Genomic DNA, 19,965 nt, shown 5'->3' with positions numbered 1-19,965 from the left:
TGTAGTTACAGTGCAGGTCTAGGGGCCCATAGATTGTTGGGGGTTAGCTGCTTATCTCCCTATAAGGTCTCTGCCCTCTCTAAGGTAGCTGTTGCTAGTAAAGAAGCAGAAAGTAGCTGCTGCACAGTAAATTTGCAGGCCCCTGTATAGGGTTTAAGTTCCACGTGGCAAGCTACTAATGGATAAGTGACTGGCAAGCTGACTGCAGTTGTTCCTGTCTTAGTAGATAAGAGCCCACACTTAAATAGAGCCCTTTATATTGCCTGTGCTGTAATTTCTGCTGGCACACTGTGTATTACTGTGGAGGAGGCCGTACTGACAGGCAGCTATGCTGAGTTGGTTAAAAGTTAAAGATGGCGTTTTCGCGCCACTATGTGGGGAAAGAGTTTCATTTTTAAATGGCACCCAGCCAATAAATTGAAGCCGGTTAGGTATATCCCAGTCAGTCCCAGAGCTCCCCTAAGCTGGAGTGTTTGCGATTAAATTTAATTTTAATAAGGCAGTGTTATCCCCTGGAGACCAGGCTGCAATTACTTACGGGGAGATGATCAGCTGAATTCCACGTGGAGGCTGCTCGGTCATGGAGCCGTGAGTTGCGCCGCATCTCAGGCGGCTTCCTAAGGTGTTGAGGGAAAGCAGGCTCCGGAGCGGGTAATAGGCTCCCCGGATTTAGCGCACCAGTCCAGTTCCACTGCCGTGAGGTGTAAGTTGGTGCGGGGAGTCCCGCTGTAACACAGCTCCTCCTAGTTCAGATGCGGGGGGCCCTTCAAACCCCTGGTGCTGCTGGGCTTGATGCTCCTGCTGTTGTGGTTATGCTGCGCAGTGAGCCTTTAGCTGTTGTGCTGTTGGGGATACAGGCGCAGGTCTCAGAATAGGCGGCCAGGGGTAGGGTGAATCTTCAGACGGCAGATGCGGTGTTAGTGACTCTGTGCCTCCCTCCGGTGCCGTGCAAAACTCTCCAGTCGTTGTTTCTATGTCCCAGCAGTAGATATGGGATCACAACTAGGGAAGAATAGCTTGGTTCCAAGGGAATTTGTCTAATAAATTTTATTTTCTAGCTAACGAATACTAGGAGCTCTAGCTAGATGCGACCGGCCAAGATGGTGGTTGGCTCCGCCCCCTTTCTTCTCTCTTTTCAATCTCTCTCCTCTCACTTCAATCTCCCTTTCACCTTTCTCCCACTCTATCTCCTCTCTATCCTCCTTTCTCTTCTCGCATCTCTCTCTCCATTCTCTCTTCTGATTCTTCCCCGCTCCTCTCCCCCCCTCTCTTACTTATGCATGCATACTATTTATTGTAGCAATTAAAGGGAAATAAAGCCCAAATGTTTTCTTTCATTATTCAGATAGAACATAAAATTATATACAACTTTCAAATTTAGTTTTATTATCAAATGTTCTTCGTTTTCTTGTTATCCTTTGTTGAAAAGCAGAAATGTAAGCTCAAGAGTGTGCATGTGTCTGCAGCTAGGGATGGGCGAATGTGTTTATATCCGAATTTGAATGTTAAAATGAATGTTATTGTAGAAATTCGATTTACATAATAGAATGTTGATAAGAACGAATATTCTTAAAAATTAAATTTTCGAATGTTATTTACAGTTTTCAAATGTCACATTCAAATTCGAATGTCACATTTGAATATCACATTCAAATTCGAATATTACATTTTTAAAAACAATTGTAGACTAGAAACACTATTTAGAATGTCACATTCAAATCGAATATCACATTCGAATCGAATGTCACATTCGAATTCGAATATTACATTTATAAAACACAGTATTAGACAAGAAATACTATTTCAAATTCGAATGTGACATTCGAATTCGAATGTAGCATTCGAATTTGAATATTACATTTATTAAACACAGTTGTAGACTAGAAATACTATTTCAAATTTGAATGTCACATTCGAATTCGAATGTCACATTTGAATTTGAATATTACATTTTGAAATTGAATGAATGAGTAGCTAAACATTCTATTATTCGAACGAAAATTTTCGCATTTTATTGAAAAATTTGAAAACGAAAATTCGAAAATAGAATGTTAGAATGTTATATAAACATTTGAAATTCGATTAGAACGAATTTATCAAAATTCGTTTTAAATTTCAAATTTTTAGAAACATTCGCCCATCCCTAGGGCTGCTATTAAAAATGTTGATAGATTCTATCTGCAGTACTATATAGCAGCAGTTTTGCAACAATGTTATACATTAGCAGGAGCACTAGATGGCAGCACTATTTCCTGTCCTGTAGTGCTTCAGGCATGTGCGCACTACCTACCTAGGTATCTCTTCAACAAAGAATAACACGAGAATGAAATAAATTTTATAATAGAAGTAAATTGGAAACTTTTTTATTATCGGTTATTTGTAGAGCGTCAACAGATTCCGCAGCGAGGAAAAATAGTATTCTCTATTTGAACTATGCAAGAACATTTTTGGGTTTAATGTCCCTTTAAGAAATTGCTTTCAAATTATTTATTTTAAGATCTCTTAACACTGTCATTTTGTTACTAGAATTTACAAGGTTTCGCAAATCTTTAGCAGTTCAGGGATACAGCCTTTGAATAGCAAGATAGAATTTATGTTCCTGGTTTTCTTCTGCTTTGACACATTAGGGTCAGATATCTATGAGTTTGTTGCTTTGCTCTAAACCCTGGTTTCTCAACAGCCGGGCCGTGGCCCAGTACCGGGCCGTGATAGCCCTGCTGGTGGGCCCTGACCTGTCATGCCCCCACTGCACACAAGGGGCAGACTGAGACCAATCAAGGCCCCAGGAACACTGTCTCACACTGATCGAAATGTATTAAATTTTATGCAAATGAACATGGTAGCCCCCAACAGGCCCCTCAACCTCCAGAGCCAGGACCCCCAACATTAAGGTCCAGAGAAAGGGCACCCAAACTCCAGGGCCAGACCCCACACTCCATGGCCCTCACAGCGACAGACCCCCGCCAGGGCCCCCACTAAACCCACACTTATTTGCTTAGTTACTGATAGGGCAACTGAAAACTCCAGCTTAAGGAATGCGCCAGGATCCGTGGAGATGCCATTTGTGGGCCCCCCTACTTGCTGGTCCCTTGGCCCAGGTCCTATTTGCCTGGCTGATCAGCCCACCCCTGCTGCTCACTATATATATATATATATATATATATATATATATATATATATATATATATATATATATATATATATATATATATATATATATATATATATATAAAACTACCGGGCCATGGACATGTCTAGCTAAAATTTACCGGGCCTTGAGATCACTTTGGTTGATTGAGAACCACTGCTCTAAACAATCACTTCTTTTTTACTTTTAAGGGAGTAGAACAAACACCAAATTCTTTCCTTTTGTCTGATATTTGTTAAGGGATTCAAATGGAATTTTTAACAAAATAAGAGTAAAAAATAAGTAATTGTTAAAGTAGTGGCTAGTGCTTCTGCTATACACTAGCAAAAATTTTTTTTTATTTTGGTTAAGGAATGGACAAGAACAAAAGTGAAGTTTACATACTTATTGGTTGACACTGGAATCAATTGACTGACAAGGACTTTACTAAATTGTTACTGAATGGTGTAAATTTGAACTTCCAGAGCTTTTCCTGTCTAAATTGTGTACATTTCAAAACTATCTTTTCTTGACATTTTTTTAATGCAATTTTCTTAACATATTTAACTACTGCGGTTTCATATACATTAGACAAAATATTTGAGTAAAAATGTATGTCGTCACTTTAATTAAATATTTTGTGTCAGTATATTTTAAGTTTATTGTTTTGAACATATTAGAAAATGACTTGATAGAAGTCAAAGTATCCAAAGAATGTTATCTAGTGCAACACCAACAAAGAGCTCTTTAGCATTTATACTCTGAATTAATAATGATTTGTCTCCCACTAGTTGACTTAGAGTGACTTGACAGATTACAGTGACAACACTGCACGGAAATTGATAAAATGGCTGGTATCATTACAGAATTTGTCAAAACTGTCTACAATGTTGTTTAATGGGCAGAACACACATAAGTAAGTCTTGTCAGTACATTCTGAACAATAAACATTGAAAGCGAATAAGCTGCATAACATCAGCATTTTAGTATGTCGATACATGGGTGGACAGACAGACAGATAGACAGACGGAGGGATGGATAGTAGATAGATATATATAGATAGATAAAGAGATACAGATATAAAAAGTTAGAGAAATACATATTGATATTTATTTCTAATTGTATTTATTATCCACACTTAATATTATATTATTTATTATATTTGCAATAAAAAAAACATATTTTTGCTGAAGATATAATTGAGCAAATATATTTAATAAACTTCCAGTTAAAAACTTGCTCAAACTAGGAAGGATAAATGCATTGAGATGTTTGAGATTTAGAAACTTGTTAATTGATAAAGGAAATAATATTTAACCAGATTACAAGCAATTGCTTTTGTCTTTTGCTTAAGCGCTATTTATTCAAATAAAAAAATGAACGCAGCCAGATTAACACACAAATTACAAGTTGAAAGTAAAAAATTAGTGCTTGAATGAAAACTTCAGGACTTCGGATATTGAACTATATTCCTCTCTTCATAGACTTCTATGGGGCGCGCTAAAGAAAGCCTTTTCTATTTATCACTTGCGCGCTAAGCCAATATTGTGCTAGATCAACTGCGCTAAAGTTATAGGTGTGATAGGAATACTTTAAATTCCTATGTTCTTCAATAGAAGAAAATGTTATTTTAAAATACACACACACATATATATATATCTATACTATAATTGCGTTTGTAACGCGTCCGTCAATGTCGCCAGATGCGCACGCATCCTCAAAGGAATGTTGGGCACAAGGCAGCCAAAGGAATGTTGGCTGCGCGCGTAGCCAAAATAATCCACCTGGATGCAGCGTAGGCAGATCTGAAGCCTTAAAAAAACACGCAACCGACCACACAAAATAACCAAAAGACACGCAACCGCCGGCACAAAGTATAACAAACAACTAAACCCTTAACCCCCACACCGCAAAATAATAAAGTAAATAACCCCTAATCCGCAAATAACATAACTAAAATATTAACCCCTTAACCGCCAACCACCCACATCGCAATAAACTTATTTAACCTATTAACTCTTAATTTACCAACCCCCCACATCGCAATAAACCTAATTAACCTATTACCTCTAAACTGCCAAACCCCCACATCGCAAAAACCCTAATTAAACTATTAACCCCTAAACCGCCAAACCCCCACATCGCAATAACCCTAATTAATATATTAACCCCTATACAGCCAACCCCCCACAACACAAATAACTAATTTAATTACTAACACCCCCTAAATTAACTCCAAGTACTACTAAATTACAATTAAAATAAAAAAACCTAACAATTACAAAAATTAAAAAAGTCTAACATTAAAGAAAAAAATAAACAAAATTATCAAAAATAAAAAATTATACCTAATCCCTATGAAAATACAAAAGCCCCCAAAAATAAAAACACCCCTTAATCTAAACTACCAATAGCCCTTAATATGGCCTTTTATAGGGCATTGCCCTAAGTTAAACAGCTCTTTTACCTCTAAAAAATACTAAGTTCCCCTCTAACAGTAACCCCCCACCCAACAAACCCCCCAAAATAAAAAAAAACTAACACTAAAAAAACTAAACTACCCATTGCCCCTAAAAACAGCATTCATCTCTTTTACTGTCCTTAAAAGAGCAATCAGCTCTTTTTCAAGCCCCAAAAAAAACGTAATCTTAAATATATATATATATATATATATATATATATATATATATATATATATATATATATATATATATATAGCCTAAAACTAAGCCCCAAATAGGTACTCACTGTTCCTGAACTTCGGCGGAGAAGGTCTTCTACAAGACGGATCCATTATCTTCGGCGCGGAGCAAAGGTGCAGAGCTGTGTTCCTGATGCCTGGATCCTCAGCGGCGGTACTCAACGGCGGCGGTCCTCGGATGCGTGGAGGCTCCTCTTCATGCAATCATCCATCGCACACTGAAGATTGAATGCAAGGTACCCCATACTTCTTGAGGTACCTTGCATTACTATTGGCTGAAATTTTGAATAGGATGAGAGCTACTGAAATCTTATTGGCTGATTTGAACAGCCAATAAGATTTCAGTAGTTCTAATCCTATTGGCTGTTTTCAAAATTCCAGCCAATAGGAATGCAAGGAACCCTAAATTGATTTATGTAAATCTTCAGTCTACAACGGACATCGTGTAAAGTGGAGCCTCCATGCTGCTGAGGACCGCCGCCACCCCCAAGGACTGCCGCCGTCGAGAACTGCCACTGAGGATCCAGGCTTCAGGAACACAGCTTATCTTCCAGATGAAGACAGAAGATGATGGATCTGTCTGGAAGAAGACCTTCTCTGCCAGGCTTCAGGAACAGTGAGTACCTATTTGGGGCTTAGGTTTAGGATTTTTAATTTAAATTTTTTGGGTGCGATTTTTTGGCCTTGAAAAAGAGCTGATTGCCCTTTTAAGGGCAATGCCTATACAAATGCCCATTTAGGGGCAATGGGTAGTTTAGTTTTTTAGTGTTAGTTTTTTTATTTTGGGGGGTTTGGTGGGTGAGGGGTTTTTACTGTTAGGGGGGATTTAGTATTTTTTAGAGGTAAAAGAGCTGTTTAACTTAGGGCAATGCCCTACAAAAGGCCCTAAAAAAAGGGGAATTAGTTAAGGTTTAAAATGTTTTATTTTGGATACCTTATTTTTTTCTGTAAGGCTTACTGCCTAATATATATATATATATATATATATATGATGTTTTAGTAAAATGTATAACTATACAGATAGATAGATAGATAGATAGATAGATAGATAGATAGATAGATAGATAGATAGATAGACAGATATTGATATGAATTGTTAATACAGATTTTTATATATATATATATATATATATATATATATATATATATATATATATATATATACTGTATATATAGGAATATATGTTTTAAAATAATTTTTAAAAAAATTAAGTGAAGAACATATGAATTTCAAGTATTTCTGTTTGAAACCCATTAAAAGATATTAAACATAAATAAAAATGATATTGCATGTTTAAATGTATTTGACTGGGAGGGGCTCAAAAGTGTATATACACTCAAGAGCAACCTATAAATTTCAACTTGTAATATGAGTGCTATTTAGTGTGGTCGCAATATGCATTGAAACTATAGGTTACACTATAGCAATGTCAGACACTCTAACCCTTCTCTGGTAAATGGGACTTACCATGGACTTGATACATCAAGTTGAGCATGAATACAGCTAAGATGCAAGGAGCGCCTACAGGTTATAAGGCAAAGGGCAGTTGCTTACTTAAAAGTGTACATTTATTCAACAACAAAATAAAAAATTATGTCATGGATCCATGTAACATAAAAACCTAATAGGTGAAGGCCTAATAGGTTAAGATTAAAATAAATAGTAAGTACAATGCAAAAATGTATTCCCGAATGGTTAGTGCCTCACAAAAGAAAATGGTGATAAAAAATTGTTGTGTACAAAAAGATATATAAAAAATTAAAAATGCAAAACTCCAAAAAATGGGTGAAAAATAAAAATTAATGTCTGTGAGCTCCAAATGTGCTATTAATTTCAGTGGTGAGCTTGAGTTAAGTGTTCTCCTAATAATGGATCCGCTGAGTCGAAATTAAAAGCGGAAGAAAAACGTTGGAGAGAAGATTCAGTTTTATCCAAAACTTTCCCTTAAAGTGCTTAAATATTATGCCTGTAATATGGTGTACTATGGCAGCTTCATTTATAAATATGAGTATCCAATCAAGTTTGCCTTTGTTTTGACACAATCATACAATGTTGTTTACATGGCCGGAAGTGATACCCTGTATGTGTTTACTTCCGTTTTTACACTTGCAGTCAGATCGTTAATAATATCTTTACTTTATCATTAATGTTCTATATTCTTTTCAGCAGACCTTGATATACTATTAAAAATGTACTATTGTGAATAGTACCGCATAACTATTACTTTATGTTGTTTATGTCGCCGTGGTGTGTAATATCGGCAAAGCGGAAGTGACGTTTGACTCTAGACGTTACTTCCGGTATCGTCTATAATGTGTGTTTTTCTTCTGGTTTCGTGGTTGATGGTCTATAACGTCCTTAAAGCAGTAAACTTATTATCTTGGGATACTTCCTTAAAGGGACAGTTCACCCAAAAACTTTCTCCCCTTTAAATTATTCCCAATTATCCTTTTTACATGCTAGAGTGTATTAAATTGGTTGCAAGTAGCTCCTTTACTCATATTTCAGCATTTGAAATAGCTGATTTAGCTTGTGGTTTCCCAACCTATACTGAAAGTTTTGATACTGGCGTATACGCTATTGACAAGCCTAAGTAAACACAGCCAGCAGAAGAGATTACACCCTCAGTGGGGGGCATGATAGTTAAGTAATAAAATGATAATTTTCCATTGTTCTCTCTATGTATTGAGCTTTGGTGCTCCAGACAAATATAAGATAAGGAAGCAAGTCTGTGTACATAAAAGTGATAACATAATGAGATCTGATATTACCTGAAGCTCAACACATTGTAATAGGCTGTGGTTTCTGTTACAGAAGCATTAGTTATTTTGTTGTGAAGAACTTATTTCCCAGCAGCAATGCCTGAACCAGCCAAGCCAGCGCCTAAGAAGGGCTCCAAGAAAACTGTAACAAGTATCATTTCATAAAGGGTTAACTCTGTTCAGTTTTGAGAAAACTATTTTCTGAGGCAGGTTTCCTAGCATATTGTGTACTGTAATTAAGTTTATGTGATAAGCATTCACTGCTAGGTGATAAGAAGGACTCAATTGTTTTCTTGTGTGTACTTGTTATCTGTGGTGGCCTGTCACAAGGGCGTTGTCTAAATGTGTGATGGGGGATTTTATGCTTCCCCCCCTGGGAGTGCCCTGTGTGCATGTAACCTAAATAAAAAGCAGGCTGGGCATCCCAGTCCTCAGTTCTTGGTTGTCCCTCAATCGCAGCGTTGACTAGTTTTTGTGGGCAGAAGGGTATCCTAGCTGTACTACAGCTAAGGGGGATTATTCTACATTTGCGAGACTCATATAGAATACTATGGAAAGCAGCTTCTCCCCTCTTCAGCAATAGGAATCCAGGCTACTAAGCAGTCCATCTCTCAGCGAGACTAAGGGTAACCGTAACATTTGGCGGCAGCGGTGGGATTTTTCCTGGATTTCCTAGGAGAGGTACAGAATGGATGGAGAGCGCTTACGAAAAATTGAAGCGTACAACCCTAAAGGATTTACTTGAAAGCAGAGGGGGGTACGCCAGCAACCGGCCGAGGAGAGAGCTGATCGCAGAATTGACCGAACTGGATCAGAGCTTCACAATGGCGGAAACACCGACCACGATTAGTGACGAAAAAAACAGGATTGTTCGGGAGAGGCTCTCACTGTACGGGCCGAACCCCTCCATGGAATTGGTACAGCAGTTGATGGCGGAAGCGGACAAGGATATACGAGAGACTCGAGCCCACAAACTCAACCTAGCGAACGCACACCGCAATGCTGAATCCCCGCAGGTAATCATCCCTGTCGAAAATGCTGGGAGGCCCAAGATACCCTATGCAGCATTTCGACCCTTCCTAGAGAGCGAGACAGGGATTGATGAATATTTGGCGGACTTCGAAAGGCAATGTGCCCTGCACCAGATTCCCAACAGGGAGTGGCCCACGATATTGTCTGGGAAACTATCCGGGCGAGCCCTGGAAGCCTTTCGTACTCTGGGTGCTGAGGAAGTGACACAGTATGAGCTAGTTAAGGAGACACTGTTGCGACGGTACGCGGTAACTCCGGACGCGTATCGCAGACAGTTTCGGGGCACGAAAAAGAAGCCTAACGATACCCATATGGAATGGGCGCACCGAATGCGGAGAGTGGCAAATCACTGGATGAGCGGAAGTAAAGCGGTGACTGGTGAGGAAATTTTACAATTGTTTCTCTTAGAACTTTTTTATAATGGCATGGAACAGCAAGGGAAGGAATGGCTGCGAGACAGGCGACCTTCTACCTTAGAAGAAGCAGCCAAATTGGCCGATGAACATTATGACTCCCGTCTTCACGAACCCACGAACTACCGAGCTCCAGCACGGGTCGAACCCAGAGAGGTTTACCGTACACCCCCTCGTGCTGAATTCCGAGCCCCGGTGCCCGCAGGGCCCGCCCGACACTCAGGACCATCCAATAACAGCTCTGAGCGTCCCAGACCGACTTGCCGCCGATGCAAGCAACCAGGGCATTTCATGGCTAGCTGCCCCCTTAATACGCACCAGACACCCAGGAATTACAATTACCCCTCTGGGGCATATAGTCTGGCCCGGACCCTCTGTGTTAACCAAGGGGCCCCTATGGAGGAATATTTGGGGCCACTTCACGAGGCGGACCCTGTATATGCTGCCTCAGATAACCGCCAGCACCATCGGCAGAAGGTATGGCTCGAAGGGAGATCTACCGAGGGATTGAGAGACACAGGGGCTACTATCACGCTGGTACAGAGTCATTTGGTGCCGGAGCACAATCGATCTGGACAGACTGTGGCCGTTAGAGTGGCGGGGGGGGATGTGTACAAAATTCCAACAGCTAAAGTGCATCTTGATTGGGGAGCGGGAAAGGGGGCTGTGAACGTGGGCATAATGGATAATTTACCTGCCGAAGTACTACTGGGCAACGATTTGGGCCCCATGACTTCTGCCTATGCTCCAGTATGCCACAACGAGGCGGACCCAGTGACTACACGGGCCCAAGCCCGGACGGAGCGAGAACTCTCACCAGTGCGGGAGACACAGGTAAGACCTACCCCGACTTTGCCTGACATGTTAGGCCCCATACCCTGGGACACCCCAGATGCTTTCGAGACAGAGTCTAAGACTGACCCGACCTTACAAAAGTACCGGGAACGAGCAGAGACCGGAGGGGGCGGGGCAGATAACGAAACCTTCTTATGGGAAAAAGGGAAACTATACCGCTGGACAGAGAAAAGGGGACAGCGTAGGCGACAGCTGGTAGTGCCCCACAAATACCGTCAAGAAATCCTCAAGATAGGCCACGACATCCCCTTAACAGGCCACCTAGCCGTAACTCGTACCCTACACCGCATTACTCACACATTCTTTTGGCCAGGGGTACACGCTGACGTTAGAACTTACTGTAACACCTGCGATGTGTGTCAACGAGTAGGAAGGCGAGGCGATCACCCTAAAGCCCATCTAGTAAATATGCCCATTGTAGAGGAACCCTTCAGCCGGGTTGCTATTGACCTAGTGGGACCACTGGCTACCCCTAGTCCCTCCGGTAAGCGCTACATTCTTACCGTAGTGGACTACGCTACCAGGTACCCAGAGGCTGTTGCCCTATCCAACATACAAGCGGATACGGTAGCGAATGCACTAGTACAGGTGTTCTCCCGGGTAGGATTTCCAAAAGAAATCCTATCCGACCGAGGCACCCAATTTACGGCTGAATTGACCCAACAACTCTGGCAGGTTTGCAAAATTAAGTCCCTCCTGAGCTCCCCATACCACCCCCAGACGAACGGGCTGTGTGAGAGGTTCAATGGGACCCTCAAGCAAATGCTCAAGACGTTCACTCAGGAATACCGAGACTGGGAACGCTTCCTGCCGCACCTCCTTTTTGCTTATCGGGAGGTGCCCCAGGAAACGACAGGGTTCTCTCCCTTCGAGTTGCTCTACGGAAGAAAGGTACGGGGACCCCTAAACCTGATCCGGGAGCACTGGGAGGGAGAGATGGAGACTGACGGTGTCCCCATTGTGCCATACGTGCTGGAACTCAGGGACCGAATGGAGCAATTAGCCAAATCCGTGCAGGCTAATCTCCAGTCGGCCCAGAGAAGACAGAAAGTATGGTACGATCGGGGGGCCCGAAAGAGAATCTTTACCATAGGACAAAAGGTGATAGTACTTAAGCCGGTGAAGACAGACAAATTGCCGGCGTCCTGGCAGGGCCCCTGCCAGATCGTAGAGAAAAGGGGAGACACCACTTATGTGATAGCTAGCTGCCACGACAACAATCTTAGAAAGACATTCCATGTAAACATGCTCAAGGAATATTTTGAGCGACCAGAGAACGTGACGGCCGTATGTTGTTCCCCTCAGGAAGGCCCCGACAGTCTACCCATTCCAGACCTATTAGAAAAGAGTCTCCCCACAGGTATAGTGGCTCAGGTTCAGATAGGAGATCGACTTAGCCCCACTGAAAGGGAGCAGCTCAACCAACTCCTACAGTCCAAACACCTCACCTTCTCCCCGAAGCCAGGGTACACTACTTTAACCACCCACCAGGTAGATACTCCGGGACAAGCTCCCTTGCGCCAGGCTCCGTACCGAATCCCCGAAGCAGTTAGGATAGGAATGAAGAAGGAGATCGATGAGATGCTCCAACTCAGGGTAATTGAGCCCTCCGATAGTCCCTGGGGAGGTTTTGTCTTGGTGCCCAAGAAAGATGGGACCACCCGGTTCTGCATAGACTATCGGAGGCTCAATGAAAAGACCATGACGGACGCTTACCCTATGCCCAGGGTAGACGAGCTACTCGATCGTATAGCCAGGGGAAATTACCTGACCACTATTGACCTCTGCAAAGGTTACTGGCAGATTCCCCTGGCCCCGGAGGCTATCCCCAAGTCGGCATTCGTCACCCCATTTGGCTTATATCAGTTTAGGGTAATGCCGTTTGGGATGAAGAATGCCCCAGCTACATTCCAGCGCTTGGTGGATAGGCTCCTGGATGGCTTCCAGAGTTTTGCTTGCGCCTACCTGGACGACATAGCGATCCACAGTGAGTCCTGGGAGGACCACTTAGCTCACGTAGGAATGGTTCTGGATCAGATCCGGGCTGCTGGCCTGACTCTGAAGCCAGAAAAATGCCACTTTGGGATGGCCGAGGTACAGTACCTGGGTCACCGGGTGGGGTGTGGAAAGCAGCGACCAGAGCCGGCCAAGATAGAAGCTGTCGCCAATTGGCCCACCCCCATCACTAAGACTCAGGTCCTAGCCTTCCTGGGCACGGCAGGGTACTATAGACGGTTCGTACCAGACTACAGCACACTTGCCAAACCCCTGACTGACTTGACCAAGAAGAACTTACCTCGACAGGTCCTGTGGTCTCCCCACTGTGAAACGGCTTTCCAGGCTCTCAAAAATGCTCTAATTAACGCTCCTGTCTTGGCGGCTCCAGCCCTTGACAAACGTTTTATCGTCCATACAGATGCTTCCATGTTCGGGCTGGGAGCCGTCCTCAGCCAAGTAGGCGAAGATGGAGGGGAGCATCCAGTTGCCTACATCAGCCGGAAGCTCCTGCCCCGCGAAGTCAGCTATGCAGCGGTCGAAAAGGAGTGTTTGGCTTTGGTGTGGGCATTAAAGAAATTGACTCCCTATTTATATGGGCAGGAGTTCACTCTGGTCACCGACCATAACCCGTTGGTGTGGCTGAACCGGGTCTCTGGAGATAACGGCAGGCTATTACGTTGGAGTTTATCGTTGCAACCCTTCAATTTCACCATTACTTACAGACCTGGGAAACAGAATGGCAACGCTGACGGGTTGTCCAGACAAACCGACCTCAGCCCCGCATAACCAGCGGTCTGGACAGCCTTAGTCTGCCCCGAAAAGGGGTCAGACCGTGTCTGCCAGAGTGTTCCACAGAAAGGGAGCACTGTTACAGAAGCATTAGTTATTTTGTTGTGAAGAACTTATTTCCCAGCAGCAATGCCTGAACCAGCCAAGCCAGCGCCTAAGAAGGGCTCCAAGAAAACTGTAACAAGTATCATTTCATAAAGGGTTAACTCTGTTCAGTTTTGAGAAAACTATTTTCTGAGGCAGGTTTCCTAGCATATTGTGTACTGTAATTAAGTTTATGTGATAAGCATTCACTGCTAGGTGATAAGAAGGACTCAATTGTTTTCTTGTGTGTACTTGTTATCTGTGGTGGCCTGTCACAAGGGCGTTGTCTAAATGTGTGATGGGGGATTTTATGCTTCCCCCCATGGGAGTGCCCTGTGTGCATGTAACCTAAATAAAAAGCAGGCTGGGCATCCCAGTCCTCAGTTCTTGGTTGTCCCTCAATCGCAGCGTTGACTCGTTTTTGTGGGCAGAAGGGTATCCTAGCTGTACTACAGCTAAGGGGGATTATTCTACATTTGCGAGACTCATATAGAATACTATGGAAAGCAGCTTCTCCCCTCTTCAGCAATAGGAATCCAGGCTACTAAGCGGTCCATCTCTCAGCGAGACTAAGGTTAACCGTAACAGTTTCAAAGCACAAAACCAGCTACTTCAGATACACAAATAAACCGAAAATGCAATTTCTCAAATATTTTATACCCTGCAGTTGGTATAACAAGTCATTTAAAATACATTTATGGAAAAACAATTTTACAGTGTACTGTCCCTTTAATATTTAGATATTCTTTATCAAAATCGGCTGTACAGTACTTCTGAAGAGTTATGGTGATCTCTAACATAAACAATAAAGTATAGCAGTCATCATGTTGTGACTTGTCAATTATTTCTACATCACTTCCTGTTTTTAATATAGTGTGATGTCAAAAGATATTTAGTGATGATAATGGATTTATGGAGGGTCTATACATAAATCTAAAACTCCCCAATCGATTTGTGTAGAGAGTATTAAACTTATCCACCAATAAGTATAGTTGGTCAATGAGAGTATGATTGGAACTCATGTGTGGTAACAACAACATGGTGCTTCTGCACTCTATTAAAATTAAACACAAAATTAAAACTACAAACTGTTGAATTCGTATACCTAATGAAAAATTCTCTGAATTTTAATAGAGTGCAGAAGCACCATGTTGTCGTTACCACACATGAGTTCCAATCATACTCTCATTGACCAACTATACTTATTGGTGGATAAGTTTAATACTCTCTACACTAATCGATTGGGGAGTTTTAGATTTATGTATAGACCCTCCATTAATCCATTATCATCACTAAATATCTTTTGACATCTACACACTATATTAAAACAGGAAGTGATGTAGAAATAATTGACAAGTCACAACATGATGACTGCTATACTTTATTATTATTATTTATTCTTCAGAAGTACTGTACAGCGATTTTGATAAACACTATCTAAATATTAAGGAAGTATCCCAAGATAATAACGGGGACATTACGAGTTTTGCGGTAACAGGGGTGCAAGGCTAACGTGTAGTTTATTGTCACCGCACACTTACAGTGCTGGTATTACGGGTTTTTATAAACCCGGAGTTAACAGACAAAAAGTGAGCGTAGAGCAAAATTTTGCTCCACACTTCACTCTAATACCAGTGCTGCTTAAGTCAGCGGTGAGCTGGCTGTACGTGCTCGTGCACGTTTTCCCCATAGGAATCAATGGGGAGAGCCGGCTGAGAAAAAGTCTAACACATGCAAAAAAGCAGCATATAACTCAGTAACGCAGCCCCATTGATTCCTATGGGGAAATAAAATTTATGTTTACACCTAACACCCTAACATGAACCGAGTCTAAACACCCCTAATCTTACACTTATTAACCCCTAATCTGCTGCCCAACATCGCCGACACCTACATTATACTTATTAACCCCTAATCTGCCACTCCGGACATCGCTGCTACAATAATAAACATATTAACCCCTAAACCGCTGCACTCCCGCCTTGCAAACATTGTTAAATATTATTAACCCCTAATCTGCTGTCCCTAACATCACCGCCACCTACCTACATTTATTAACCCCTAATCTGCCACCCCCAACGTCGCCACCAATATACTAAATGTATTAACCCTAACCCTAACACCCCCTAACTTAAATATAATTACAATAAATCTAAATAAAAATTGCTTTCATTACCTAAATAATTCCTATTTAAAAATAAATACTTACCTATAAAATAAACCCTAAGATAGCTACAATATAACTAATAGTTACATTGTTTCTAGCTTAGGGTTTATTTTTATTTTACAGGCAAGTTTGTATTTATTTTAACTAGGTAGAATAGTTACTAAATAGTTATTAACTATTTAATAACTACCTAGCTAAAATAAATACAAATTTGCCTGTAAAATAAAACCTAACCTAAGTTACACTATCACCTAACACTACACTACAATTAAATAAATTAACTAAATTAAATACAATTAAAGCTGCCATAGTACACCATATTATATTTCTGATAAAGGCATAACAGAGGGCCGAAACGCATTGACATTTATGGTAAGCTTCATTCTGATTATTTATATGAATTTGTAGCAGTATTGCACTATGTTGTATTTTTCTTCAGCTTTTAATTTACACTCAGGGATCCATTATTAGAACACTTAACTCAAGCTCACCACTGAAATTAATAGCACATTTGGAGCTCACTGACAATCACTCTTTATTCATTTTTATTTTTAATTTTTATTTTTCACCCTTTTTTACACCCATTTTGGAGTTTTGCATTTTTAATGTTTTATATATCTTTTTGTACACGTCGATTTTTTTTATCACCATTTTCTTTTGTGAGGCACTAACCATTCCTCAAAGACACAAATTGTTTTCACATCGTTATTTATTGGATTAGGAAGACATTATCATTTTGGACTTATTAGACTTATTGGATCGGGAATACATTTTTGCATTGCACTTACTATTTATTTTAATCTTAACCTATTAGGCATTTACCTATTAGGTTTTTATGTTACATGGATCCATGACATCATTTTTTATTTTGTTGTTGAATAAATGTACACTTTTAAGTAAGCAACTTCCCTTTGCCTTATAACCTGTAGGTGCTCCTTGTATCTTAGCCGTATTCATACTCGCCTTTTAGGGTCAGCTAGGGACCCTCATTCCAAGGAGCTAATAGGGGCTTATATTTGTTAAGCGCTGTGAGACACACTTCTATATACATCAAGTTGAGCACTAATATTAGCAGGTCAAGTAATATTGCTTATTGCGTCCCACACTATCCTTAGCTTGCCACTTGTAATCTAGCCCATATCTGGACATATACAATGGTACACTTTTGTAAATAAAAATAATTTAAAAAAATAAGATGTTTTTGAAAATGAATAGTAAGAATTGTATATATGGAAGAAACAGAAATAATTAATACAGATCTTCACAAAAGTGAGACTAAAGGATGCATTTGAAAATAAGTTTTCTTCTACTTCTTGTATCGGAGGTAGAAAATGTATCTCAAAGTCAACTATATAGGCATCACTTTATTTAATACTTGTTATAACATTGCTTAGTTGTGTTTTCATAAAAAAAATACATGTGCAAAGCACTTTTTCCAAACTGCTCTGGACCGGAATTAGTTTGTTTTTTTTTTAGAATAGTTTGGATTTTGTAATATTTGCATCTGTAAAATTGGACAGCTTGGAGATGGGATGGGACCAAGTATAAACAAAAATATCTTATGTCAAAACTTACATGTTATAATACAGCATGCATCCTTAGGGTCATTTTATATAATTTTTAATATTTTTGTATACATAGTGCCATCAGAATGATAATACAGTACTGTAATAAAACAGGTTATATTTATTGTTTTAAATAAATATAGTCTATAATTTGCATTTTAAGAAGATTGTGACTTACTTGCGGGGGGAATGGTAATTAAAGAAAAGGCCTTGTTTTTGGAATAATTCCAGATTTTGGAATCCCAAATTTTGGGCTTTGTACCTGTAATGCTTAAAATGTAAAATGTAATCTACTTGGGATATCCAACAGAAATTCACCAGAACCCTCTGCATACCTATTGAATAATCAGGCTATAGCAATAAACAAGTATATGAATGAGAAGCAATAATTTAGAAAGAAAATGCATTTTGTTGTTACGACATGTTAGAACACATTTCGTACTATGTTGCGGTACTTACGGTTGACAAAGCTTGATGAGGTCCTGGTCGGTGGTGCCAGGAGGAAGTCCTCGTATATACAGATTTGTTTTACTCAACTGTTCCCCACTACTGTTGCTGTTGTTACTACTGTTAGTGCTGGGGCTGGGGGGAGCCATGGGATGGGTAGCTGATGCATAGGGCTGCTGAGAAAAATAAAGAAATTATGTTAAAATGTGTTAATCTTAATGGTCAATTGATAAATATCATAGCATCCATGAAAAAAAAAGTAAATACTAGTACAGCCTATGTCTTAAGTTCCCAGAAGTATTTGATGGTACTCTGTCTCTGTTCTTATTGTCTGTGATTGCAGTGTTAAAAGGACATTGTACAATAGATTTGTTTGTATAAATGTTGTAGATGATCCATTTATATCCAAAACATAAAGAAAAACCAGCGAGCCTCAATTTAAGGTGTGTAATCCTTTATTCCTCCTTCATAGGTGCTACAATATTGTGTAGTAAAAACTGCGCACAGGCAATGCTGTCAGCTTAGCATCTGACGCATTTCGGCTAGTATGCCTTAATCGTAGATGCCCAATCAGTGACCATTCAATCCATAGATAGTCACTGTAATTAAAAAAAATGCAAAAACACTGTGGCTAATTACTAAAAACAGACCTGAATGATTCACTCTTATTTGGGCGATATAGTAGAGAAACAGAATATTCTATGGTTAAATAGGGACAAGTTTCACAGGAAAATAAACTAATTTATATTTTGCTCTTATACTCCTATTATGTTTAACCCTAAATACTTCAGTTAGTGTGAGGAATTGGAAAAATATATGTGTATATATATCTTCAAAACCAATATCTGTTCATTTAGAACATCCTAAGCTTATTTGTACATCCTAATGAAACAATAATATTACAACTGAAATGGGTATTAAATATGAGAGTATGTGTCTTGAACCAATTTAAACAAGACACAAAGAGTTAAATCCTTTTCCAAAAATTGATTATGTCCCCACTGTTATTAAAGCCTTGTGGTCTTCTAGTTCTCAGTAGAAATATCCAAAAGGCTTCCCTGTGAAACATTTTCACTGTTTTATCTCCACCCCTGGGACTTACTTGTATGCGTTCAATTACACACTAATTGAAGGTGGTAACCTTTTTGTCATGCACTTGTATGAAGTGTCGCACAAGATCTGAACAATCCATTTCTTGCTCTATATTATTGAGGTGTTCATAGATGGAGATAATATATTACCTAGTGTAGTACCTCTTAGGAATAAAACTGCATCCCCTTGACACATAGTCCTTAAGACTGTCTTCTCCTGTCACAATTGATAAATGTCTTTTCACAATGTTACATATTTCTTCAAACTGCGGGCTGTAAGTTGTAACAAAACAGGGTCTGTCTTCCTGGGATCTGAGTTTACCCTTACTATTAGAACCTTGTAGGAGTGTGTCCCTGTCTAGTCTCTTGACTTCAAGGAAAGCCCTATTCACTGTCTTACTAGAATATCCTCTCTCTAATAATTGGTTCCTCAGTTTGTCTGCCTCATCTAAAAAGTCTGACTCAAAAGTGCAGTTGCGTTTGAGTCTGATAAACTGGCCTTTGGCTACGCCAAAGCCAGTATGTTTAGGATGTGAAGACTTAGCGTGGAGGATAGTATTAGAAGAGATGGGTTTTCTATAGAGACTAGTGGCCACTTTACCCGTAGAAACTAACCCTTTGAGGATTACATCCAGATATGGTATCTCTTCTGTTGATCCATTTATGATCCATTTATATAGCCTATCTGGGGGTATTTTTGTAAACATGCATAGTTTTGCTTATTTTTAAATAAAATTGTGCTGATTTTCAGACTCCTAACCAAGCCTCAAAGTTTTAAATGTATACTGATGTCTATATATTCCTGTTTGTGTAACTGGTCTTTTCATATGCAGGGGAGGGAGAAGGGGGGGGTCTGTCTGTCTGTAAGGTTTTAAATAAATTGTGTGGACATAGGAGCGCCGCCCAAAGGGGGCTTAAGTGTGCTGGTGGAAA

The 19,965-nt window shown here is 40.2% G+C and overlaps 1 protein-coding gene across 1 annotated transcript in view; it reads right to left on the bottom strand.

Annotated features, from left to right (window-relative positions):
- Positions 1-19,965, bottom strand: part of RBMS3 (RNA binding motif single stranded interacting protein 3) — a 1,116,133-nt gene that overhangs the window by 892,511 nt on the left and 203,657 nt on the right. The window contains exon 2 of the mRNA XM_053714248.1: positions 17,954-18,117. Within this exon, the coding sequence (XP_053570223.1) occupies positions 17,954-18,117 (164 nt within the window). The remainder of the gene's footprint in view (positions 1-17,953; positions 18,118-19,965) is intronic.

The sequence above is a fragment of the Bombina bombina genome, chromosome 5 (assembly GCF_027579735.1).
Source record: "Bombina bombina isolate aBomBom1 chromosome 5, aBomBom1.pri, whole genome shotgun sequence".
Classification (NCBI taxonomy): domain Eukaryota; kingdom Metazoa; phylum Chordata; class Amphibia; order Anura; family Bombinatoridae; genus Bombina; species Bombina bombina.
Note: the sequence above shows the minus strand (reverse complement) of the source record. Positions and strands in the feature narration are given on the sequence as shown.